The sequence below is a fragment of the Centrocercus urophasianus genome, unplaced genomic scaffold (assembly GCF_019232065.1).
Source record: "Centrocercus urophasianus isolate 14NV4802_14NV808 unplaced genomic scaffold, USGS_Curo_1.0 seq_14, whole genome shotgun sequence".
NCBI classification, from domain to species: Eukaryota; Metazoa; Chordata; class Aves; order Galliformes; family Phasianidae; genus Centrocercus; species Centrocercus urophasianus.
Window position 1 is genome coordinate 39,188,301 of NW_024884586.1, and position 26,411 is coordinate 39,214,711.

A 26,411-nucleotide genomic window follows, 5' to 3' on the forward strand; every position below is an offset into this window, starting at 1 on the left:
CATGAGGAATATCATAATTGCATGTATGGAAAGGAATTGATTTTTCCTAATGGGTGAGTGGATAAGAATGCAGCTTCCAGTTATGAATTTATTTGTCTTATTAGTTGAGAGGTGATTTATTAGTCCTTTCTCATTACTGACAGTAGCAGGTTTCCTCCCACCTGGATGTAACCCCAGGACTCAGATCTCTCCAGCTAACTCAGACTGCAGATTTAGCGAAACCCTTCCTTATCAGAGTTGGTTTTACAAAGAGATTGATGTGCTTAAAATGTTTGAAATTCAGCAGACTCAGATTTAGACTCTGTCTTTGAGATCCTTTGGTCTCTTCCAACTCAAACGATTCTATGATTCTGATACATTTCAGGGATGAGATCCTCACATTACTTCCAGTGAGACAGAAAAAAGTGAAGTCACACAACTGTGAGGTGCAGAAAGACACAAGCACATCTCTCGACGTGTCTTCCTCTCCATTGAGCAACAGGGTTTCAGCATGACACAGAGAACGTGCCTCTGTCCTGGAAGGGTTTGATGAGCACAAGTGACACGGGCAGTGGTGATAATAATAGAAAAAGAAAGGTGAAAAGACTTGAGATTTAAGAGGGATTTCAAAGACACTCCAGGAATACTAAATATTGGGTATTACACAATTAAGTGAAACCTTCTGCTGGTATAAAGTATATTAAAAAAAATAGGTCTGTCTTGAGTAGAAGTGTGATGCCATGCTGCTTCCATTATATATGAATAGTAATTGGAAACAGGACATCTGCAGAAATTAACCATTAACTGTTGAGCACTAAAATCTTTAATTGAGTTTGTAAGCCCTTAATGGCACAGTTAACCTTAAACATAGCTCAGTGCACGCACTACCTGGTTAACACTGGTTAATAACTCTAACAGCTGATAATATTTCACACCCATGAGAGCTCCAGATTAGCAAGAGACTCAGTGGAATGAGCTCAGCTCACCACTCTTTTGGACCACAGACATAACAGCTTAACCTTTTTGCTGTAATGGGTCTTTTCAGGTTTTCCTCTTCCCAGAACTGCACGTGATGAGAGCACCCCTACATGCCTGGCTTTGCAAACTGCAGACACCATGTCCTCAGAGCACTTTGTGGCATAGCAGCAGATGGAAACTGTGTGGGCAGTGATGGATGAATACGCATCAGCTGGTGTGACAGCTGGAAGAGGTGGCTGGAAGTTGCAGTTTCCTTGGCAAAGAGTGATGCTGTGAATAACTAGAGGAGAGCAGATCTACCCCAAGATATCAAAGGGAGTTGGAGGGATCTAGGCTACAAGGAACAGCCTGCTGGGCTAAAGAATAACTCAGAAATCTTAAAAACACCATTCTTGACCATTGAGCTGTATGCCAAGCAAATTCCAGGACTGTTGCAGCCTAGGAAGTCTGGTTCAGGACATCAGATTTCAGGAATGTAGGCTGTTTAGACAGACTGGTGCAAGAAATGGAGCTAAGAAACAGGTGGTAGCAGAGCTGCTGAAAAAACACATCTTTGCCAGCAGTTCCAAGTAAAACATGACAAGGGGTATCAGAGGCATCTCTCAGTGGTATCAGAGCTATGTTTCCTAGTTAAGAGACTTGTAAAACCAGCTTTGTTGATAGTGACTTCTAACATGTTTCTAAGGTAGTTAAATGAGTTTATTCCAGAAGTATAAATAATTAAAAAAAAAACTCTTTGCATAAGTAGAATGATATTTTTGATGAGACTCAAAATCTCAGTGCATTAAGAAATATTTTTCACCATCTAAATAATCAGTGTTGTGACTGACTTCAGCTAGTTTCTGGAGGCTACCGCTGTTATTCTGTGCAGGGAGTTCTCTGAGATGCCCACAGCTGTTAGGACATGCTGCTGAGATGCCAGCATGGACTTCTCATTCCTTTACACTCCTCCTGGCAGCACTTTGCCTTTCCCATGCACAGCGTACAGCCTGAGGATTCACCTCATGATGGGTAACTGTGCTTCTGTGGCCATGACCTACAGCACACAACGACAGAAAGTGAAAACCACCTTCCTTCTCAACTTGCTTGTTTTCCTTAACGCTGTACCAAAAAAAAAAAAAAAAAAGTGTATTTCTGTGAATTCCTACTTGTCATTTTCGTCACCAGTTCTGAACATCACAATAAATGTGACATTAAATAATTGCCCATTTTTCTGTCTGCTCTTACAGTTCACAAAATCTCGTAGTATGCTGGTACAGGTCAAATCCTAGGAGCCAGCAGATGTCTCCGAAACTACTTTTCTTGTCTTCATACCCTAGGAATCCTCTAACCAATTTTGGCATCTCCTGAGATATTTTGCTGACCACAATAAATAAAGCACAGATTGCTGCTCGGTGCAAGGTGTGGGTTTGCATTTAATGCAAACCTCTCTCTGACGTGGAGATTGAGTCCCTCCGAGTCCTCTGTTTTGTCACCTTTTACAGATTCGTCTCCTAGGCACCCTCAATCTTTACTGCCTCTGACTTTGCTTCCTGTGGGCTTGCAGTACCTGCCAGCATCAATTGCTTTGCAGCCATTATTCCTTTCTTATTTTCCCATGTGTTTTTATGGCAATTTGTGCTGATTTTCTAGACTAGCTGGGGTATCTGGGGCTGCTTTGTGCCTTTGTTGGATGTTTTGTTTTTCTTTCTTTTTCCCTAATGGCAATGACTTTATTACATCCCAGCCTGTGTCTCCAGGCCTTATGCTCTGGGATTCTTGTTTGGTTTTCTCATGGAGCAGCCCTTTTCCCTTACCATTTCCCTGTTGCCTTGTATTGCGTTTTTATTACAGCAGAGGCTGTGCCTACAGGTCCTTCAGGCTATTTGTTCTGAGACTTTTATTGGATTCTCAATATATATGTTTGCCATTGGGGGTCCTTAGCTGGTTTCCTTACCTATTTTATTGAAGCTGTGGTTCCAGACAAAACGTTAACCAGCTATTTCAACAGCAATCTGGTTTCTCTTCTGAGCCCTTGCACGGTTTCTTACATGTTTGCATTGGCTGAGTTACACCTCCTGCTTTTTTTGATGTTTCCCTCACCTTCAGGACCTTTTGTGGAGTCAGTCTGGGTGCTTTTCTTCATCTGTCTCCATTTGGCTTGGTAGCACAACCAAACCTTTGTGGCAAGTGGCAGGCGGAATAGAAAAGGCTCAGGATCCTCTGCAAAATGAAAAAATCCATGGTTTTAGCTAGAAAGAGAAATGCAGATCATGTGCCTGTAAAAAGTTGTTTCTCAGTAAATTGTTTTTTTACTTGGGATTGGCCATGCTCCACTGGGATCCACGGGGAATGAAGAGAGATGGACTCAGTGTCTCACAGACTGATGAGATTGTCATCCTGGGGAGAGTTAGCTGGGGAAGCCATGGTGTGATGTTACAGGTGCATCAGCTGATGAACTGATGCTTCAGGTTTGCAGTTCCTTTTTCCTCCCCAAATACAACACTTGCACCTATGAACAAGTCTTCATACAACAGGGTGATGGTTGAATGCCTTGGTGCCCACTCCCACTGCTGAGCCAGTGCGCTGCCCTGTGGGCATGCAGAGGACAGTCAGCAAGAAGCTGATGCTTAATGCTTCAGATGAGAACAAGCCTGTCTCCAGCCTAATCCTGATCTTTTAAAGTCATTTTGGATATTTCATTGGTTTTCTATTTTTATCTTGGATAAAAAGGCTTATGGGATCACATGTGTTTCTGTGTGCGTTTGCATGTCAGTCTGCTCTTCCCTTTGGAACAAATGGACTGGTTTCAATCAAATCTGATGGAGGAATGAGAATCACAACAATCAAATCTCCTACAACTTCTGTGTTAAAGAAGCAGACAGGTAGAGGAGAGAGATGCTATTAACAGCCCAGGAAGGGAAATCACACAGCATGAGGTCAACTATGTAAGACATCAGAGAATCCACACAGGAAGGAGACACTCTAAAATCGTTGGCTACAGGAAAAGTTTAGATCATGGTTAATGCTTTATTAGACATAAAAATCCACCCATCATTCAAATTGTCTTTCCTAAATGAAGTACATATCCTGTGTGCAATAAAAGGTAATTCCGATGGAACGTTTTCTGGGCTAAGGGCATTCATAAAGCTCTCTCTCACCTCTCAGAAATGCATACTGCAGCTTCAGTCTAACTCAGTTAAGAAGAAAAAAAAAAAAAAAGGCAACAAAACCAATGTCAGTACAGATACACCTGAAAGAATAAAGGAAGGATCTGCCAGGAGTTTCCAGGTGATCTGACTGAGCCTTACCCAAAAGCAAGACTCAAAGGGTCACACAGGAATCACAGCCTCTAGACAAAACTACTGGCTCCCGTGTGCCTTTTTCCCTTTAGCTTGAGCTGCACATCTCCCCAGGGCAAGGCAGGTTCAAGAATGATTTTCTGGGCCCAAGAATATCTCTCCCATCCCCACAGCTGAATTTTTCATGAAGGACCCATCATGCCATCTTAGTTATCACAAGGCTCTGAGCTGCTGGGTAATTCCAGGCAAGGCACAAGATCACTCTTTGCAACTCTGTGAGGTAGATTAACCTTGAAGGAGATCTTCTCTTATTTATTTCTTATTTCCTGCATCACAGTGAGCTAGGTATAGGTCACCTCAGTTCTTGTAAAATAATTACCTGGTGTTATCTGCAACCAGAAGATAAAGGGACCTTGATCGTGCCAAAGCCAAAGTATTTGCTGTTGAAGTGGACAACCTTCATTTGTCTAGTCTCTTGAGCAACAGCTTGGAATTCTTTTAAAGAATGCTCAGATGCTGCCCTTATCTATGTGCCACGAGGATGGGTGGGAGAAAAGATCCATGAACATCAGCTTGGTGACATTGGGCTTCTTTCTTAGGCGAACAAAATCTGAAATATCTAAAGTCAGTACATGGAGGACAGTAGAGTTTGGGAAAAACACAAAGTGACAAGGATAATGTGCCTTCCTTCAGATTGCAAAGTCCATTAATACTCCTGGTGTGAATGTGGGATACTGAATATATTAGCACAGCTGGGAAGGTTATCCTAACTGACAGGCTCTAACAAGAAACATATTTCTGAAAATATCAAAACTACTTTCTGTATTTCTGAGACTTCTTGTTGGAAACCCTTTTTCTCCCTCATTCTTTTGCTGCAAACACGCAGTTGAAAGTTGTATCACACATCGATGGTTTTTCATCCGCTAAGGGACTGAAATTTCTGAATGCTTTACAATAAGAATAACCATCACCACTACCACCCCCTGTGTTATTATCTTTGACTAAAATGTGGGACAAAATAACAATAGCAGTTTTAATTTATCTTAAATGAAAGCAGGTGGCTATATTCTTAAGGGCACAACTCCCACTTATGAGTTTTGACTAAACAAAAGGCTCACTCTCTATGCCAGAAATAGTGGATATTTTTTTCTGCTCTTAACAAAATTATAATCCTTTCTTACTGTGGTACCTATTGTATTTGAAAGCAAAGCACTCAAATCCAGGTTTAGGTATCAGAGACCAGTGTACATATCTGGACCTGGGATTCTAAACTGTGTCTACAGCACTTCTTTCTGCAGCACCCATTCCTGCTGCTTGGTTGTCCATTTGAGGAGACTGTTGGGATGGCCCACAGTCTGGGTGCTGAGTAACACAGCCCCAGGCAACTGCTAGGAACAGCTCAGGAGAGAGGGCTAGCCAGGAATGACCCCACAGGCACTGAGTTGCAGCCACCTGGTTTCACACTAGGTCATGGCATTCCTCTCAGTTCTAGGGATTTGTTTTGCAGACATTTAATTTACTTGTACAGACATAGTCAAAATGCTGAGCATGTTCAACTTTGAAATACAAGCATAAGTCCTTTTGGGAATGATGGCTTCTGGTGTTTGTTTCCATTGTTGTTTATCAAGAACTATCTTTACATGACTTAAGTCTAAACTTACTCCCTGTCAGATACCAAGGTTTTGTGATATATAGGTAATGCAGTGATACAGCCATCTATTTGACTACTTTAAAATTCTTCAGGCCCACTTTGATAACTACTTCCAACTTTTTGTTTTTCCCAAAGTCTGATTTTCTTTTAACTCCTGATTTCTTGAAAAAGACACTTCAGGTGGTGTGAATTAGCCTAGCTCTGGAGAGGGTTGGTCTCAAGATGTATTATTTTGTGCCTTTGTGACCTGCATGAAATCTATGGCAAACCTCAGATGTATTTTAGTGGGAGAAGTAGCAAGTCCAACACTTCCATCCCTGGGGAACAGGAAGGCGATGCTGAAAGAACCCAAAGTATTGCTTACTGAAATACATTTGACATGAACTACTGAATAGGCAGAGTCCCATGACTAAAGGCATCCTGAAATGTGATAAGGCAGTCAGAAGAGAACTTACTGCTTTTCAAAAGAGAACACTGGAACTATACAAGCACAAAATGTATTACTTGATAATGGATATGTTTTTGGCAGCAGTATCATGTGCGTCTACAAGGTCATTTATGTCCTGCAATAGTTGCTTTATAATGAAAGGCAAAAAAACGCCCACAGTAATTAGATCCCCCTGCATCAGGAAGGCAACAGATCCCTCTTTACTTGACAGATTTCAGTTTCCTTTATCCTCCTGTGAGTCTCCAAAATCCTCACATTTCTGTTATCTTAAGATTCTTCTCATCCCTTCCTCCTTTATTCCTACATGGAAAGTGCACATCAAACCTTTATGTCTTTTTATTTGAGCCAAGCATCTTGATTTCACTCTTCTGCAGCACCACAGCTGTGTGTGATACTGCGTGGCTTTGGAGTGCATGGAAAATGAGGAGTCCATCCCACAGATTATCTGTGACACTCTCAAGAATTTAAGTAAATGCTGCTATTTCAAACAAGAGATGAAGTAGCAGCTGGTTTTGGCTGGCTGAATCAGCAGAGGTTTTACAGGATGTGATGGAATTTAAACACAAGTGTCACAGGCCTCGGTAAAGGAGCAGTGGAAGTGGAGCCTGTCCTGTTCTCTGGGGGAGCATGCACGACCTTGTATGTACCCACACATGTGCCCTAAAGAGCTCCCTGTAGCAATGGTACAAGCTAGAGGTACAAAAAGGGAGCCTGACTACATGCAAAGTCAGCATGTGGGCCCCTCCAAGGAGGTCTGACCAGCTAAAGCCTCAAAAAAATAAATAAAGCAATGGTGTCTGTGGCATTATGCTGGCTGGGACACAGCCTGACCACCCTCTGGTGAAGAATCTTTTCCTAACACCCAACCTGACCCTCCTCTAGCACAGCTCCATGCCATTCCCTCAGACTCTGTCGCTGTCAACAGAGAACAGATACAAACCATGATCTGTCATCAGAGGTTTTGCCAGCGTTGCATAATCTTGACCTAAAACTCACAATAGGCACTATGATGCTGTTGGAGGTATTTTGTCTGCTATGTGCGTGAAGGCATAAGAGAAATGCAATCTGTAGCCACATCGTCCTTAATGGGCTGCTATGCTTGTGCTGAAGGTAGCTGTGCAGTGGTAGTAGTGGCATTAGGCAATGTCAGCCTCAGCAGCCTCTGGGCCTCTCTGTATGTTGATGGAGAGCACAGGATCCCCTCAGGAGCTGTGGACTGGGCTGCTGGACTTGTTCTTGGCATTCCCACCCCACTTCCCAGCTGATGCCCCTTGCGCTTCATGAGCGAGATGCAGCAAGTAGGCTTACAGCCTTTGGAAGAGGAGAAAGAAGGAGGAAGTGGTTATGCTGACTTGAGAGAAAGATATTTTTTGAAGAACCCCATTGCCTGGTGCAAAGCATGAAGCTTTTCAGTGGGTGCCAACAATATGGTCAATACACACAGGCAGGGTCTACTAGTCCTGATTGCCAGAACCTCTCCACGTGCACAGGGCCCAGCTTCCCCTTCTCTTCCAGCTTATCTCCAGCAGCATTTCTTCCAAGCTAAACAAAATCAGGGGCTTTTAGGAACTTAGAAATGTCTGTTTAGCTTCAGCTTCGATAAGCTCCTGCTTCAACTCATTCTTAATGTATCAAAATTAAATGTTTAAACATATTTATCTGGTTGCTATGGTTTTGCCTGATGCGTCAGACAGTTTATCCATCAACTATGACAATTGAATAATATTTTTATTTTTAGATATGGATCGCAGATCCATCTCTACATATTGGTTCCGTCCTCCCCTCGGACTCAGGTTTTGAACTCACTGGAAAATCTGTTCCATAATACAGTCGGTAAATGAATTACAGTCACAGATGGCCCCTGGAGATTTCATATATGCTGCAATTCATTTGTCAGGAATGGAAAAAAAAAGACCCTGTCTTGTGAGGGTATTATCAGAGACAGCAGATCAGACGCCGTAATGCTGCCTTGCACTCTGGATTCTCCCCATTTCCTAAGCTTTTATGACTCTGCATTTGCTATTCCTGGATTTGAAATTTTTTAAATGGAAAGTCAAACTCCAGAATGAAAATGATTGAATGCAAGGAACTGCAGCATTTATAAATTAGGATTTGTTTTTACAGGCCTGAGAGAAACTATTGTGCGCTATTGCAGAGAGATGCTCAAGAACAGCAATGTTCTGTTTGGGCAAAAGTAATTATCAGAAGGGACTTAATTCACAGAGGACTGTTGGGAATTAGTCAGACTCTCAGACCACCTCAAGTGGAAGAAAATGCTAGAAAAATAACAAAAAAAATACAGTATATAATTTTACTGCTTGTGTACATTGTTCAGTGTAGCCATGAAGCCTCCTTGCAAGCCAGCACAGGGGTCAGTAATCACTTTGCCTCTGAATGGAGGAAGGAATGGAATGTCTGATGTATCAGGCAATGGGGAAACCTTCCTTCTGCAACCACCACAGAGCATTCAGCTCCCGAGTGAATATGACAAACCTCTTTTTGTTTGTGCAGTGATATATAAATTAATATGGAGTAGAATGTAGTGTGTTTATTTAACTGTCCACACTGACACAGTGTCACCCTCTTGCACAGCCTGATTGAGAGAGGCAATACTTCTTCTGAACAGCCTTTTCGGAGTGACTTTTCCTACCTTACATTGCATCCTACTATTTGGCCTCATGGACAGCACAGTCTGATGGACAGCTGTGGGAAATTGAGCGAAGAAGGTGTTTTTCCCGATCTCATACACAGCAGCTGATGCTGAGAAGCAGCTGAGAGGCCCCACTCCGTGATGGGGCTCATTTTGGAATCCAAAGAAAAGCACCTGAAGCTTTTAGCTCACATTTCTATAAGTGGCTGTGACCCCAGGGAGGGTTCTGCCCCCCTGCAGACCCTGTGCCAGGGCTGAATGCGGCAGCATGGGCACACATTACTCACACGTTGCTCACAATTAGTCCTGCAGCTTGAGGTTACGATGCTCTGGTAACCCTCACATAAAGCTGAGTGAGTTAAGCCTGTGGCCGTGCAGCTCAGCGCATCACTCCGGATATGTGCATGGCGACCTGGGCAGGGTGCTGTGGAAGGGCAGGGGCGCAGATTGCTGCTGTGCTTTCAGCAGCCCCATCATTGTGCAGCTGACAGCAGTCAGCGTCTGCTCCCTGTCTCTGTTTGCACTTCATCGAGTTATCTCCTTGCAAGCGAAGAACTCCCAGCTGATTGAACAGCGCGTTCATCATCTGGATTGCCCCAGTATCTCTTTAAGCATTAATGGTGCCATAAAAAGCCCACCAAAAAAGCAGAGGGAGATCTGCTCTATTTTCCACTAAAAGCTTTTGCAGAGCCAGATTAAGATCCAAAGTGAAAAAAAAAAAAAACCACCAACACAGAACGCATCAAAATACACAGAACTCCAACTTTTTTTCCCCATTCAAACACTGATCAAGGAACATTAAACGAACAGATTAGTTCTGCTCTTATTTGTTTGCAAAACAAAAAGCATGAAATATTTAGCAGCATTGTAATGCAAACCAGATGGGAATAATGCGGGCTTTCAAGGCTGCCTATAGCCGCCCCTTTCATGCTGCTGCAGCGGCGGATGGTGCAGGCAGCCCATTAGGACAATTTATGAACAGGACCGCCACAGAGGGAGTTCTAGCGAGAGGTCCGCAGCTCATACAGAGCAACCCCGATAACATCTGTTAGGGTTATTCATTGAAGAGGATTATATTACAATCCTTCTTAATACCACGAGTGCTACAGTAAAACCGGATGAAACTTCAGTTTCATTTGCTCCAGCAACGCGCGTTTATCGGGGAGTTCTTCTGCAGTTGGAAGCAGAGGCTGCGTTCATGGTATGTCAGGGAATGAAACTTAGAAAGACTGAAATATTAACCTGGGAAACCCCTGCACTGCTTTTAATCTCTCATGGCCACAAAGCTTGGCTTCGGCACGCCATCAGCCCTTGTCCATGGAAAGCCACTCTCTGTTAGCTCTCCAGGGCTGAGATTGATTTTATTTAAATAGTTCTCATTCGGTAACCTTGCTCCATCCTCCTTTATTTAAGTCTTTGTTAATGATGTACTTTTTCCCTTAATTTACCTAATCTCATAATGAATGCTCACATCCAACATGACCTCATTACTCTGGCAAAGACTTTTGTGTGCGTACAATTTAGGGCACAGGCGTACAGCAGAGGAGAGCTCTCTAAATGAAGAGGTTTTAAGCATTCGCTAAGATTCTCACTGACTAAAAGCCAGATTCTTACTCCTGCATATTGATTTATTTCCAACAGTTTCAATGCAGCTGGGCTGATTTACTCCACTTTAAGGTCTTTCCTAATATTGTTATTTATTGAACTTGCCACTGTTTGCTGCTGCAACCTAAACAGATATTTCCATCCTCTGAGTAGCGTTGCTGCCTGAAACAGGTAACCCAGTAATTATGACTTACGTGTTTTAAACCTGCTCAAGAGCATTGTGGTGTTCTGAAATGTTTATAGTAATTCTCATTGGCTGTACTGGTCCCACTGAGTTGTTTGCAGAGTTGTCTGCAGACTACACTTGATCAACAAAATGCCCATCCACCAGAAAAATGTGAGCTGTCTAATCTACTTCTAGGCCTGTTTCTTTGTTTGAGACAAAACTGAGTAATCCCAAATTTCCTCGCTTGTTCCAGAGGACCTGGCCTCTGGCTGCACAAAAAAAGAAACTACAAGAGGAAAATATGTTTTTCAAAAGTAAAATAAAATAAAATAGATTTATTTCATGCACTGGCTGCAGCCCTCAGAGCAGTGCATCTGCCTCCCTTCATAGCTTTCACTTGTTTTACACTTCTGGGAGGGATTTGAGCTGCTGTTCTGATCTTGACACAGCTATGGTCAGCCAAAATATTTGCATTTGTGCTTCTGGGGCCTTAGCAGGAGACAGCTTATGGGCAGGCACAGAGCCACATCACACGCATCTTGAGAAAAGTCACAAAGGCCTGGCTAAAGATCAGCGTGTTCATAAACCCAACCTATGGGTTAACCTAAAATCACAGTGGTTTCCCACTCCTCCAGAAGGAACTGCCTTTATGCCAGAGACCTTGGCAGGCTGTGTCTCATAAGAACTCAGGAAAGAAAACAGCAGTGACTTGGCTGCTAATGAGAGCTGTGCATCCCCACATGTGTGCTGTGATCATCAGTCTTTAGAGATGCCAGCAGCAGCTACAGCAGCAAACTGCTCACTTACTGCACGGGGCTGAAGGCAACCTCAGGTCTGAGGATCTGACAAAATCCGCATTTGTCCCAGTAGGTTTAGGACTGAGGGAAGCAACAGAAAGAGGTGTGTTAGAGCCTAACCACAATAAATGATATTGAATTGTAATGTGATTTAGCAAATGCACATTTTCTTTGTGTTTCAAAGAATTCTATTCAAATAGTGGCACGGTGTTACAGAAAAGCTGGCATTTTCTTTTGAACCTCACAGGGTCAGAATGGAGCATTCTGCAAAACCTTCCTCCAGCAGCAGCAATTTTATCTTTGCTTCACTTGCTCCGGGTGTTTCCAGGTCAGCCCAAATGCTCTGATGATGAGAAATAAACACAGTGAAAATGTGAATCACCCCCCAGAACAATTTAAAAGTCTTTAAAAAGAAATACTTATGTGTTTATTTATTGCATTATAACTGCAACACCAAATACATATTTTTTTCATTACAGAGAAGGGTACATGCAGTGAAATACTCTGACTTTATAACTTGAGGCAACACAGTTCATTGGTAAGAGTGAAGCATCAGCACAGTCACAAGGCTGGGGCTAAGGGTTAGGAACTTCCAGTCTCTTTATCCTGCTTGCCAACAGCAAAGCCACATCATATTTCATTTGTCATTAAAGGATAAACTTTCAGAACAATGTGGCCTGATCACAGAACAACCCACTGCCCTTTACTCCTGGAAAAGTCATACAGAATCAGATTTTTTTACTTGAGAAAATACACTTTTGGCAATGCTGATGAACAAGCAGTAATTTTGCAGGCAGACAGTAGAATTTCTGCCATGCTCCACCATGACCACAGCACACACTGTGGGTCTCCACTACACAGGTGCCCCCACTGCTGCTCTGAAGAATGAAATCAGGCCATTTTCCACAAGATTGCACTGCAGGTATCTATTGCATTGGGTGCTTAATCCACTATTTCAGCTGCAGAAGGAGCAGGTTCGCAGTACAAAAGGGAATGAAAATGCTGTCCTGAGGCACTGAGAATATAACTTCTTCCCCAGCTAAAAAGTCTCATTCTTTATTATAAAAGGGCCCGAGTCTGGCACTGCTATTCATCTATCAGAGGCTCTTATTTGTAATCTGTCCTGTGAAATTTCACGGGACTGTGTGAAATAAGTTCCTAAACAGTGTGAATAAATTCCAGAATCAGGCCCCAAGCTGGCACCATTTCCAGCATAAACTCTCTTGATTTTCAGTCAAGACTTTTTAGTAAGTGCTACATAACACAGCCCAGACTTGCAAAAAAATGACCTGATTTCTTTCCGCACATCTTGTGTAAAATAACACTAAGGACAACTTAACTTTGGCAATTTAAATGAAAAATAAAGTCAGTCTTTCTATGCAGTTCTATTTTTACATGATTTCATAGAGACATTGTACAGAAGCTTACAGCTCCTGGAGATAATTCTAGCAAACAGGAGGACATATACGAAAACAAAGATCTTCAAAACTACATGGAAATCTGTAGAATAAAATATATATTTATATATTATTTTCCAACAGGCAATAGGCAGTTTAGAAAAATATGAGTGTTACAGTCCTTCTGAATCAATAGTCATACAAAGAAAGGTTTTAAAAAATAAGTTTATCTTTTCAAAAAGCCACTTTTATAAGAAAATAGACTGGTCCACATTTCCCTGAATAAGCCAGAAAGGTTAAGGAAAGGTCTGGGCAAGACAAGAAGTCTGCCTTGGACTTGATATCAGCTGTGATAACATGCACATGTACAGAGGCAGCTGCCTGGCTCTGGTATTGTTTACCTTAGGAATGAGCCTAATTTATCACAAACGTATTTTAAAATCATAAATAACATGACAAAAGCGGCACTGGTCCCTATAATGCAAATAATTATTCATACAAGCAAAAAGTGACATCAATCCAGTTATTGTGACACTTGAAAAGTATTTTGTACCCAGTGGTCACATTGAACAGCACATGTATAAACACTGATTATTATTACAGACTCTCCTATCAGCTACTATACACAAACAAGAAGAGATGTTCACACTGTAATTGCTCCTAACATTTCTGTTCTACTTTAGTATTAGCACTCAGGAGAAGCTGGGCTGATGGAGGGGGGGCGCTGAGCTCAAGGCAGGATTTCAACATGCAGAGGGTATGGGGTTCTGCTCCTCCCCACTGCCAGCCCTGACCCCTCAGAGGAGCTCTAAAGAATTAAAACTGTTCACAATGTGTGCTCCCGTTGTGAACAGCCCTAGGATTACTTGGTGCCCAGAAGCAGGTGATCTAACATGGGGCACACAGGTGGAACTGAGATCCATATCAATAAACTCTAATTCAGGAGAGTTCTCATTTTCATTCAATGCAACTTATAAAAGAATACCTTGATATTTGCTAACTTTCATATTAAAAGTAGAGAGTGGATTGATTACAGAAAACTTCGCCTTGGTTTGTTCTTGACAACCTTTAAATACATTATTTAGAAGCTCTTATTGATTTTGTTCAAAACAGGAGTAGATTCCTTCTATTCTTTTTGTGAACCATATGAGATATCTATGCATCCTAGAAGGGAGTTTCAGCACATTTCTTTACATTTTCTTCTTGCTTAAAACTAAACAAAAGCACAAAAATAGGTGGAAGTAAGATTGATGGCGTGCTGGTGAGGGGACCCAAGGCAGTTTATAATCCAGCCTTGTTCATTAACTTGGGCCCGAGACAGCCAGCTGTTTTGAGAAGTGAGGACAAGTCCTCTGCAGAAGCACTGCAAGTCAGTTATATTGCTAGCAAGCAATAATGCAATTTCAGGGTCTCCTGCTACATTTAACATCAGTGCAGCGTTACGTATTACAACAGACAATGACAGAAAATTGTGACACCAGTGGTATTTCTCATAAAGTTGTTTCACAGCGGTCCAGCATGCTGCAAGAGATGAGAAAAAGGTAAGAGGGCAGCCTGGAGGCTGGGCAGGTGGAGGACACTCTCCTGGAATCAGTGATAAACTGGGTTAACACAAATTAGAAGAAAAAAATGGAAATAATGACAGTGATCAAGAGCAATGCATTCACTGAGACAAAACCAGTGAGGGTTTCAAAGAAGCATTGCTGACTTCCAGTCAACCAAATGTACGGAGCAGAAACTGCTGTTTGAGAATGGACACATGCTGAAAACATGCAGCACCCAAATACCTTCAGAAATAGCTGGTGCTCAGCCTGTGCTTCCCAGGTTAAACTCTTACAGGATCTGATCTAGGAAGGTAATGGGAAATAATCCTGGATGCTTTTCAACCTCAGAGGCCAAAGCCCTGACTCAAAGTTAAAGCTCATTAAACACATACCTCTAAACATTCTCAGCTTCCTTTTAAGACATAATTTCTTCTAAAAGCTGCACTTGAAAGTTACATTGAAGTGGAATGTCCTCTTTTTTTAAGTAGAACAATAATTACACACCCCATTACATGTACGAAGGTTGCTCCAAAAGTAATGCCTCCTATTTCTTTCCATGGAAACAATCACAGACGCAAAAGGCATAATAACAGTATTTGATGGAGCAAATTTTCAGCTACAAAATGCTATTTTTCAACATAGTCACCACCATTAGCTATGTATTTTTGCCAGCAATGAATAAGAGCCTGCGTGCTGCGCTAGTAAAAACCTACATCAGTGGAGGTGACCCACTGTTGCTGTCACCATTGCTGAAATGCACCACCCACTGCCTCACTGTGCACACATTCACCACTTGGTCTCCCAGGACATCCTCCAAGAATCAATGGATGTCAGTGGGTACCATTTTTTTCCACATGGAGGAATTCAATGACAAGATTTTGCTTCATCCGTGCTTCCATGTCAGATGTCAGTTTGTCAGAGTGCCCGTCTTCTGTCATCTGTCACAGAGCAACAAAACGGAACAGAATATTGGTGGGAAGGTTCAGCCCCTACTACCATACCACCAACATCTGCCTCTGACATCATGGGCCAACATAATAACACAGGAGGCATTAATTTCAGAGCAGTGCCCATATATATAGACACATATATCTTTCTTAGCCCTGGAAGGTACCATACAGAAGTATTGATATCTGTAGTGAAACCAAGCTTGTGGTGTTCAATGCTTATTCTTGACAACAACAACAAAAAAAAGCAAACAAAAAAAATCTGGTTTTGAAAGCAGGGGCATTTAGGAGCAGTAACAGCTCCAGGCCCTGACTGAAGGCCTCATGCAAAGCATGGGAGTCAGCCGGCAGGCTGCAGCCTTTCTTTGGTTTTCAGCTGCCCCAAACTCCCCTTTCTTTTTAACATATATCTTTAGATCAATTCAAATTGATAAAATAGTTTGTTAGGGAGCTTAATGAAACTACCTTGATAAAATTGATAACTTTTTTTCCTAACGAAACAGAAAATAAACAAAGAGATCCTGGCTTATGATGATGTGTAACAGGACATTCAGCCATTCCAGGCAGCTCACGGGCACAGTGCAGCGAGGAGACAGTCCAGCTCAGAGGCACATGATAGCATTTATGTAGGCAGTAACAGCCAAGGGTAGTAAGAGCTGAAACTGAAACTCTGCCCCTCCTTGCCAAATAATGGGCAATTTTTTTTGTGCAAAGATTGGATTAGCAATCAAAACCTGCTTAGAGAGAAGAGAAAAAGCACCTAGGCAGGCTATGAACAATACTAATGATAGGGCTTTCATCAACAGTAATGGTTTGTTAGCAGTTCTTTGGACGCCAAGGTGCAGATGTGAATATTGAGGACAGTCTCCGAGCTCAGAAGGCGGATAGGGCAGAAGGCAGATGGGGGCAAGACCTGGTCAAGAGGCAGAGGAGAGATGGTGGCAGGGACCAGAGCCCTTTGGATGGCTTCAAAGACTGTTCTGGTACAGGTGGAAATAGGAAAAGGCAGAGCATCTGCAGGAGGAACTGCAAGTGGGGGAGAAGACAGGGCAGGCCACCAGACTTGGATTAGGATGTTCAGTTGGGAGAGAACACAGGAGACAGGACTGGGTGTGGGCAAGGAATGGGATTAGCAGGGATTTGTTTTGCAACTCTGTTGAGAAAAGGCCACAGTACAAATTTAAAGGGTGGGCTAATCTGCGCTGTGTAAGAGAATGGTGACAGAAATGGTCAAGTGCATGGCTGACTTTCAACATAATAAATGGCAGAGAAGACTGGGTTCACTTTAATAAGGAAACAAAGTAGACAAGATGTGATAAAAGAAAGAGGATAAACGATCTGGAGAGGGTAACACTGGTCTTCCTGTTTCCTTGCATTCAACACTCAGGGGCCAGAAGAAGAAAGTCAAACAATTCCCACCAATGCAAAGTCAGCTCATTGGAATCCCTTTTTCACACAGCTTGTAGGGAGGACGTGGAACTCATTGCTTAGGAGTCAGAAAGCCACTAGCATATAATAAGGTACCAAATAAGCTCACTCCCCTAAATCCAGGAGACTGAAGGCCACATTTAGCATTTACTTGGAAATGAATTCCTATTTCAGTTCCATAATGAACCTCTAATTCCTATCGATTGAACAGAGACCTCTATGATTATCTTTCTATCTACAATAGCATTTCCTGTACCTTTTCCTGGAGCATCAGCGCCTACCACCTACAATTAATCTGTCACTGAGCTGTTTGAATCAGCAGTTTATTCTGCATTTATTAAGAGAAAAAAATCCTTGAAGCTCAAATTTCACCTACAGTGAAACTGCCTAAGGAAACCTCTTTCCACAGTCAGCAAGGTGAACCTGGACGATGTCGATGGCCATGGTGAAAATTTTGTCAGGCAGACAAGAAGGCCAAAGCTTGTTCTTGTGTCATTAGTTCTGGGTTGCTCTTGTTAAGTCAATCCTACATGTTCATCTCTGGCATCGAGATACCAGGTTGCCTTTTGATGTCTCCTGCCAGTGAGATGTTGTATCTTCAGTGGTGCAGTTTCATCTCCTACATAGTTTAATAGGAAGGCGGATGGCTCACTGATGCTACTACCTAACATCTGGCAATTCCTGAGGTAAGTTAGGTAACAGGTGTCATTCAGGCTACTGCTTGATTCGGTATATTTATAACATTTATTTCTTTGTTTTCCATATCTACTGATAACTCTCTGGTAGACACATTCATATTTTAAATTCCATAGATAAGAAAATATATTTTTTTAAACGCTATATTCATGCATCTTTGCTTTGTTTTACCTTTGAGCAAGTGCAAAATAAACCAGTAATTCTTAGACATATTTGTGCCAGTCAAAAAGTGACAAAAACATGCCACACAGTTTCCCAACACCTATGACTAATTTGATTTTAACCCACTATAACCTATTGTATAATTATGTTTAAATATGGCAAAAATAGTACAATTGCTTTCTGAATGAATCATGATGTCTGCACCAACAATGTTATCCTTAGCATTTTAATAAACTGGCTTCTGAGAGCCAGTTTTTATTTATTTTTTTCTTGAGGAAAGAAGACAATGCACCTTCCTGTCAATACAAGTTAAAGGAATTCCCATATATGAAATCTTCAAACCTTCTTAGTGTTAATGAGATGTGTATGCACACACATCAAAGTAAAACATTTCCTACTTGATTCTGGAGAAGAGATCAGACAGGGCAAACTCCTGAGGCCGTGGAGTAGTTTAACAGAACATAACACTGACATGTTAGAGACTACCATATGACTATCTTGTGATGGCATTTTTCTTGGAGACATTTGTTATTTCTGAGGCCTTTGATTATTCTAATGGAAATGGAAAGTCATTATAAAGCTCTGCAAATTATCCAGCAAATATCAGCTGTTTCCATTAGGTTATTGTCTCAGTCCAGACAAATAAGCCAGTATTTTGGAATAAATGATTATCACTCTGGAAATCCATTCTGTGCTAACAGGGGAATATGATGTTTTTAATGCATGTGAAGAACTGAACAAGTTTTTCATAAAAAGATTTTTTGAGAGTGCAATCTAAATTGCTAGTAGGAATTAGAGAAAGGGCCACGTGGCACAATAACAATTTTCTACCTCACAATATTGCAGTCATGGAAAATTCAGTTGAAAGCGTCTGGCTACAAAATCAATTACAATTTATAAAGTAGGTTTGCTTTCACTCCAAAGGCTGGGTTTGAACCATGCCCTTGGGGCTGTGCAGAAGTCTTGCTTTAATGCATTGGCACCAGAGTATAGGATTTTGCCTTCAACACTGAAGAGTCATTAATGTGGTCAGTCAACTACCGGATCCAATAGGGCAGACAAGAGAGCTTGGACAGAAACATGAGAAATCTGCTCTGTGAAAGGGCTGGGTGTCTACACACAGAGTGGGCTATGTGGCCTGAGCCAGATGCACAAGCAGTCTATAAGTTTGAACATAATCTATCTTATAGGGCTTTGGCAGCCTGACTGGCTAGATCTGTGTTAAAGTAGTGGAAGCATTCAGGTATGGATGCTTATCTGTTTTGTACATCCCAGATTTTGGAAAGGGATGTTTTAAGACAGGGACCCCAATCTGAAGCTGAGTTACAAAACATCTCAGTTATGTACAGATGTCAGAGATCCATGAGCTGAGGGTTTTATAGGCACAAAAGCAAGGCTATAATCCCCAAATAACCTGTGAGCAAAGATTAAGACGTTAAGAACAGCGCTCAAGATTTCAAGGATGGATTTGGAAATAATGTGAGTTAGTTTGTGCTTTTGGGAATCTGAACTTAGCTTAGTTTCCTGGAAGTTGAAGTGCCTTTTGTTTTCATAGTTTTTTCTATTGATGTGATTAATATTTATGCACACTTCCAGCTATCAGTACCTTTAACTTTTCAGAAAAAAAAAGGGGAATAAAAAAGAAGACAAACTTGGATTTACATCTCAAGTTTACTTTTGTGATATCTAGAATTTCTTCTTAGAAAAACAAAGGGCTTAATTTTCATCTCACACCCACATTGGAAAGTGAGGCCAATGGCATTATAAAGATGTGAATTTATTATAAGTGCTATGAAAATCAAAGTCCTGTGCTTTGATTAGCTTCCATTGCAAAGATGTAGAAAGATTCATCACTTATGTGAGATTACTCAAGTTAATGAGAATAGATTTACTGAGATTTAAAGTAAAAATTCCAAGATTATAGACAGAGGATTTACAGAATGCAAAACCAGCAGCAACAGTGCTTTTGTCACATTTTTTTTTCCCCAACTGTCACAATACTGAAACATCAAGGTTCTTGTTCTGTTGTGGTCCTTTCTTCAAAACATTTTTACCCAGTGGCATACTCCTGGGGTATCAGATTCATTTGTCAACCTATAAAAGTCATCCAGATCAGAAAGGCAGGGCGAAAAGAAGTCTGATGTGAGAGTTTGTGGAAAACTTGTGCATCTCCCTGCTGATTTCCCCTGTAGCCATACTTTTCCTCATTATTTTTGATTTCTTTTTCATCACTTTTACTTTCCTCACATGGAAAGGCAAAAAAATAAGAAAAAATAAAAGGGAAGGCAATGTGGCTATGCCAGAGAACAGCGCACACATACACAGAACCACATAGCGCATCTTCTGTTACTGCCCCTCTTCTCCCACACTTCTCTTTTGTCAGAGCATTTCATTTGAAATGGAGATGTGGATGATGATTAGCTCCTCGCTGTGGAGCTACAGGGTTCTTCCCCTGGGGCTGGCAGCAATTTTTAGAGAAGCACTGCGGGAACGTGCATGATTCTTGAACAGCTAATGAGGGGAGAGAAGGAGGCATGACCTCCGCCTCCAGAAGGAACATTTGCAAAGAAGGAATTCGTTCACTCCACTCTCTGATGACTTATAGCTCTCCATCTGGCTTCTCCTTGGCCGAAATCACAGACTCTGCCTTTCCTCACTCTCTGCTTAGATAGGAATGCATTTAGTTATTGCTCAGCATTGCTCCTCACCTCCCTGTTTCCGTCCACACTCTGCATCTCTCCTGCTGCCTCCTGACACTTGCACCAGTTCAGATCCAGTGAAGACATTCCCCCTGTACTCTACCCAAATATCTTCCTTGCTATCTTTTCTCTTTGCTATATACTCATTTACTCTCTTGGCAGAAATTTGACATTTTTATGCAACTCTAGAAAAAGTGCAGTTGGAAGCATTATGGGGAAGCAGAGAAAGAGAGCTGATGGCAGAAGAGTCTCCCCAGGACACTGAGGAAAGGCCCTGTTGAAAACTCTTACTGAAGAAAAGGTGTTTAACATGTGATAGCTTCAGTACTTTTGCAGGGAGAGGGAATAAAAAACATTCAGAAACCTTTCCTGCTTAGAGCCTTATTATTTTTCAAGAGACTTTCTAGACTTCATAAATTCCTCCTTCTCTGTCTTTATCTATTTTTCACATCTGCTTTTTCTCAACTCCCTTCTTAGCCCCCCAGCTACTAAATATTTTACCTGTTCAAGATTTAATATTATTTGGAAGCTTATTTGGAAAACATCAAATACCACCTGCTGGTACTGACAAGACAAGCTCCTCCTACAAGAAAGCCAGGGTGGGAAAAAATAAGTGTTTCTTCTGTTAAATTTTTCTCTTTTCCTTCAGTTTGTTTTCCTCCTGGCTCAAATGCAAGGAAATTAAGATGTAGCTCTCAGAAATGGTAAAAAAAATTGAGAAATTTAAAATTCCCTCTTCTCTCAGGAATCAATGAACCAATGAGGTAAAACACCATCAAGAATGGTTTCATCACAGTAAAGCTGAGGTTTGCTTTTCCATTAAAGCCCCATGTTAAAATGTACATTTAAAATTTTTATAAATCAGGCATGAAGCTAGAAAATAAATGGCAAATTGTCATCATCTCAAGCCTTTAGAATGTAGATAAATCTATGTTTTGATACATTAAGTTTACACAGTTTAACAAACCATTATGTAAAAACACCCTAGAAATGAATCTTGTTTCCAGGATGGTGTTATTAAAGTACTTCTGACTTTTGTAAAGCTGACATTGAAGCAGGCTGTATCACACTGTTCAGGCTTTATGATCCATTCCCGAATGCCTCTGCGTAAAGTAAAAAACCAAAACAAACCAAAACAAACAAAACAAAACAAAACTCCACTGCTTTTTGGAGACAAAATCACTGATACAACTTCCATTCAGTGCTCAGGAATTTGTTCAGAAAATTATGGCCTTATTTTAAAGGTTCTCTGCAGAGATGTATCATAAAAAGTCATTTTTTTTCCAGCTTTCCTCCCACTGTATTCTACCTCTCCTGATTCAGGTGGGTTGGAGAACACAGTAATTGGTAAAAAACGAGAACAAGAGAAGGCCCACCCCCACTCCTATTGAACTCAGCGGAAAAATTTCCATTACCTTCTGCAATACCTGCATCTGAATACTGAAAAAACAGATCAAGATTTTAAATAGAATTGTCCCATTTTTCCTCGGCTAAATGTCAGCCTCAGTAAATCGTTCATTCTCTTATTTGCATTCTGGTGCATGCCCAGATCTTTGCGTACATGCTGACTTTTTTGTAAATAACAAAAAGCTGATTTTAAGTAACACCCAAAATAACAACAGCAAAACCATCATTCAGTGGTCCTTGTTGAAACACAGTAAAAAGAGAAACACTGCAGGATTGCCTTCAAACAGTGGATGAGTGGATGGTGAATGTTTGCATGGCCACAGTTGTGCATTTATATATATATTTATATGTATATATATATACATATATATATATATACACTCATACACAATCTCTATATACACATTATAAACATAATAACAAAACACTGTAAAAATATTAATTTTGCTCATATGCTTGAACAATGTGGACTATTTTTATGATGCATTTTTGTGATATATCCCGTTGATAAAAACAGCCTTGTTAGAAGCTCTAAATCTACAATACTTGCAATTATTAAAAAAATGAGTCTGTACTTTTGTGAGTCACCTCTTGCCATGACAAGCAGTTAGGTTGGAGGTGGGCCCTCGTATCTCAGCATCAGGTTGAAGGACCGGGCAAAGTTGTTGGCCAGTGAGCAGCTGTGCGTCTTCTCTGCCAGGGGCAGGAGGAAGGCCAGGAGCAGGAGGAACAAGAGGAGCAGTTGCAACGGTAGCGATGCCCAGCATACTCGATGCAAGAAGGAGCACATGCCTCCAGAGCGCCTCTGAAAGACACAAATCAAAGAGCTACTCAGAAAAATAAAGAACTGAGGAGGTACATGTCAAGTATATCAAACTGCAAGGCAGAGGGGCAGAACAACCCACACTGCCCACAGCAAAACGGATCTTAGTGTCCAGCTGACTGACACTGGTGCTTCAACCATTTCTTTTAGTGACTATGTCACTATTTTAAAGAGTTCACTGCTGAAAATTTTGTTCTAGCATGAAAACACTGCTGACTTTCTAAGAGAGGAAAATGATTGCCTCTAAGTCCTTTTCCAAATCAGAAAGTGTCAGTAAAATACAGGTGTTGGTGCCTAGAAGAGGGGACCCAGCCTTCTGCTCTCTGACAGCAGATGGAGCCTCATTTGCAGCATGTGCAGCTGGTTACCCTCTCTCCAGCTGCCATGTGCTCCTTGAATCTTGACTTGGGGGTGTAAGAAGCTGGTGGCAAGAGAAATGGCCCTGTACTGCTGTCTGCCTCAGTTCCTCTTACACTTTCATCAGATGTGAAAGAATGACAGACAACAATACACTGACCCTGGGAAGGACATTAAGGTCACATTTATTGCTGAGTAGCCACCAAAGAGGCACACAGAAGTCATGATATTTCTCCTGATGCAAACTCAGAGCGGCTCTCTTAACTTCTTGAATTCAATCTGGATGAACACAACCATGAGAGAACATATTTAGAGCTAAAAAAAAAATCAGGAAAAATTAATTAAGAAGTGAGATTTTCACCGGCAGCATTCTTGCATATTTCCTGCCAACGGACTGAACTGTGCAAGCTTCATTAAATATCAGCAACCTGTAAGGGCCTCCAGAAAAACAGGGCTCAGTAATCCACTTTTAATTTCATCAAATATGGATTTATAGTCAGAAAGTAGAATTAATGTTTCATGCTGCTCCAGTAGTAGGTATCAACCTACATCATGAATATCCACTCAGAATATCCACTGAAGTGAGATCCATGTTTTTCACAGAAGGAAGTTAATTCAGATGAGCTTGGGTTGTGTTCAACCCACGGGGAATGTCAGTACTACAATAAAATGAGGACTTCTGGCTGGATATATGGTTTAATGGGCAGCTGACAGCTTCCATTTTCACTGACCATTATTTGTTTTTTAATTCTCCATTACATCCATGATATGCAGCAATATCATGTATATTTATTATAGTACGCCATCTATGAGGAAAAAGGCCTTTATCAGGTTCCAGAAGACATGGGTAGGTTTATTTATTAACTAGTGATTTATTAATCACTAGTTCTAGTGATGGAAGAGAGATGGAGTTACCTCTGCACTGGGACAATTCAAACCATGCTCCTTCTACCACTGAGATGTGATAGGATTTAATGCTGATGTTATTAAAGGCAAGGATCCTGACATGCAATTAACTGCTCAACAGTTCATTATGGCTGAGAGTCACAAGATGTTCCTTACAAATTCCAGATGGGAATTCGAAGTCCATCTGTCTTTGACACTCGGCTGTGGCAAGGACTGCCAGACTTTGTAGCACCACCTAAAACATGATTTATAGCTATTCATCTTTCAGTGTTTAATTTGAGAGCTACCTAAATCAGCTGCAACACCCATCCTCCTGCCTATGAGCTGGTAGGAAATAGTGGGCTTTTTCAGTTGTGCCTCATCCCTGCTCCTGTTACAACCCAGGAAGCAGGTGCCCTTTGGTCACTCAGTTTGTCTTTGATTTCCTATTATGACCCCACTGCCAACGTCAAACACACATTGTTCCTACCCCAAATCAATAGTGATTCAACATTTCATTCAGAGCAGATCACTGACTCTAAAGCAAAGACTATTAATGCAGCTCTAAGAAATAAGATGAAATTCAAACGCTGTTCATCAAGTGCATTGTTTTTAGATCTACAGGAAGGAGCTGTAAAAGGGTACTACCTTTTAAAGCAAATTGACCAGAAAGAATTAATTAGAAATGGCCTTATCAACAAGCTACCGTTTTTGCTTCTTGGAGCTTTCTGTAGGGTGAGATGCTGAAGCTAACCGCAGAAGTTCCTAGCATTAGAATAATCTGTTGAGGAAATTTTGCATGGGGGTAGAATTTCAGAGAAGGATAAATATTTTGTTTTTATCTGCTGCTTCTCTCCTGCTGTCTTGCTAGGGTTATAGGCATTTGTGTTTGATGAACTTCTGTCTTTGCTGCCTAGCTTTTCTGTTTTGTTTGACCACACAGCAAGGTCAGAATCTTACATTTTTGAATCCATTTGTTGCCATGGAAATGACTCTCCTCTCACAACCACAGCATTATGATATCTCTGCAGGATGGAAGATGAGGCACACAAGAGCTGTGAGAGTTTGGTGCTTTCAGCAAATTTGCAATGATAAGTTCTCATTATATGAGGGCCCCAACCTGCACACACTGAAATCCATGGGAGATTTACCAATAACTACAGTGTTTGCAGCAGGATTATGCAGAGATACAACTAAATAGAGTCTGTATAGAGAAATACTTATTCATGGAGTTCAACTGATACCCTTACAAATGAATTCATTACTTAGATGTAGTGCTGGTAGTCCTGTGTACATAAATCCTACATTAATTTTGTTGTTTTGAGCTGTCTGGAACAATTTGTGACAGGATTTTGTGTGTGCATGTGCTAGCACTGCTAGAGGTGCAACAGTTTAAGGGTAGAAAATAGGTGAGTTACACAGCTGAAAAAGCGTGGAAGTCTTGGGACAAGTATGAACAAAGAAGCACGTCAGTTTCACTAAGGATACATCAAGATATTTTTTCTGTACTGCAAGAGAGATACTTTCACAGGCTGCAGTCACCTGTGAATACAGACTGACTGTAAGGGAATTCCTGAGGCCAAGGTTAAAACCTCTGCTGCGCTGGGCTAGGGGTGATCAAGGCTGTACAAGTGTACTGGGATTCAGGACCACACTCCCAACAATTTAGCACATCATTCTGGGTTAGAAAAGGACAGTCTGACGTGGTTCCACCTTTGCAAAAGACAGTTTGTACATTCCATTTCCATGTGAGATCAAAGGTGGGAACCACAAACCTCACTATACGGTGGAATTCCTTTTTTCCAATCACTGCAGCTACTGGCACCAGTACAGCTACTACCCATCACCCACAGTGTCTGCAGTGTGTGTCAGATCCAGGCTTCACAAAATACTCTGAAACCAGATCCCTCTCTGAGAAAAACTGGCAATGCTCCACCGAAGTCAACAGAACTTTAATTTCCACCATCTTAGAATAACAGTTGGAATACTTGGGTATTGAGCCAAAGTGTCAGAGACATTTTTGAAACACACACGGAAAAGGAATAGGTTGATATTTAAAATGAAAATATACATTTAAAGTTCACCATCAAGGATAAATGCCTGTTCCCTCTTTTTCCCTCAAACTTTGTCCCTCAAAGTATCAGGAGAAGCACGGATTGTCAAGAGGTAGACAGCTGTGTTTCGTGTAATGCTAAATGCAGGCTTGTTACCAAATGAATTGTATTGGCTGTGAACATTCATATTTGCACTTGATTCATGTTAGGGAGTTTGAATGACAAGCATTGGTTTAGACCTAGAAGTCCTTGGTTACTTAAATCTGTTTGCAGTTAATAACTCCTTACCCAATGCACTGTGAAAATCACTTGGACAGGGAACAGCAGAAAAGCACTTTAGAACTCACTACCTAATATTCCTGTATATTTTGTTGAAGTGCTTTCTAAAAATCACTGCACCCCCTGGTTTGCTGCTGACCACATTTCTGGATGTGTGAAAAATTGTTAATCTAACTAT

General features: G+C 41.3%; 1 protein-coding gene across 4 annotated transcripts in view; it reads right to left on the bottom strand.

The window, feature by feature from the left end:
* Window positions 1-11,766: 11,766 nt before the first annotated feature.
* The window catches only part of SYNE3 (spectrin repeat containing nuclear envelope family member 3), a 60,154-nt gene continuing 45,509 nt past the window's right edge, over window positions 11,767-26,411 (bottom strand). For 2 of the 4 annotated variants that reach the window (XM_042813269.1, XM_042813272.1), the window contains exons 18-19: window positions 22,424-22,640; window positions 11,960-15,434 (exon numbers count right to left, since the gene is read on the bottom strand). In XM_042813269.1, the coding sequence (XP_042669203.1) occupies window positions 22,443-22,640 (198 nt within the window). In that variant the 3' untranslated portion in view covers window positions 11,960-15,434; window positions 22,424-22,442. Of the gene's footprint in view, window positions 11,899-11,959; window positions 15,435-22,410; window positions 22,641-26,411 lie in introns of those variants that run through there. The other 2 variants (XM_042813270.1, XM_042813271.1) reach the window with 2 other exon arrangements.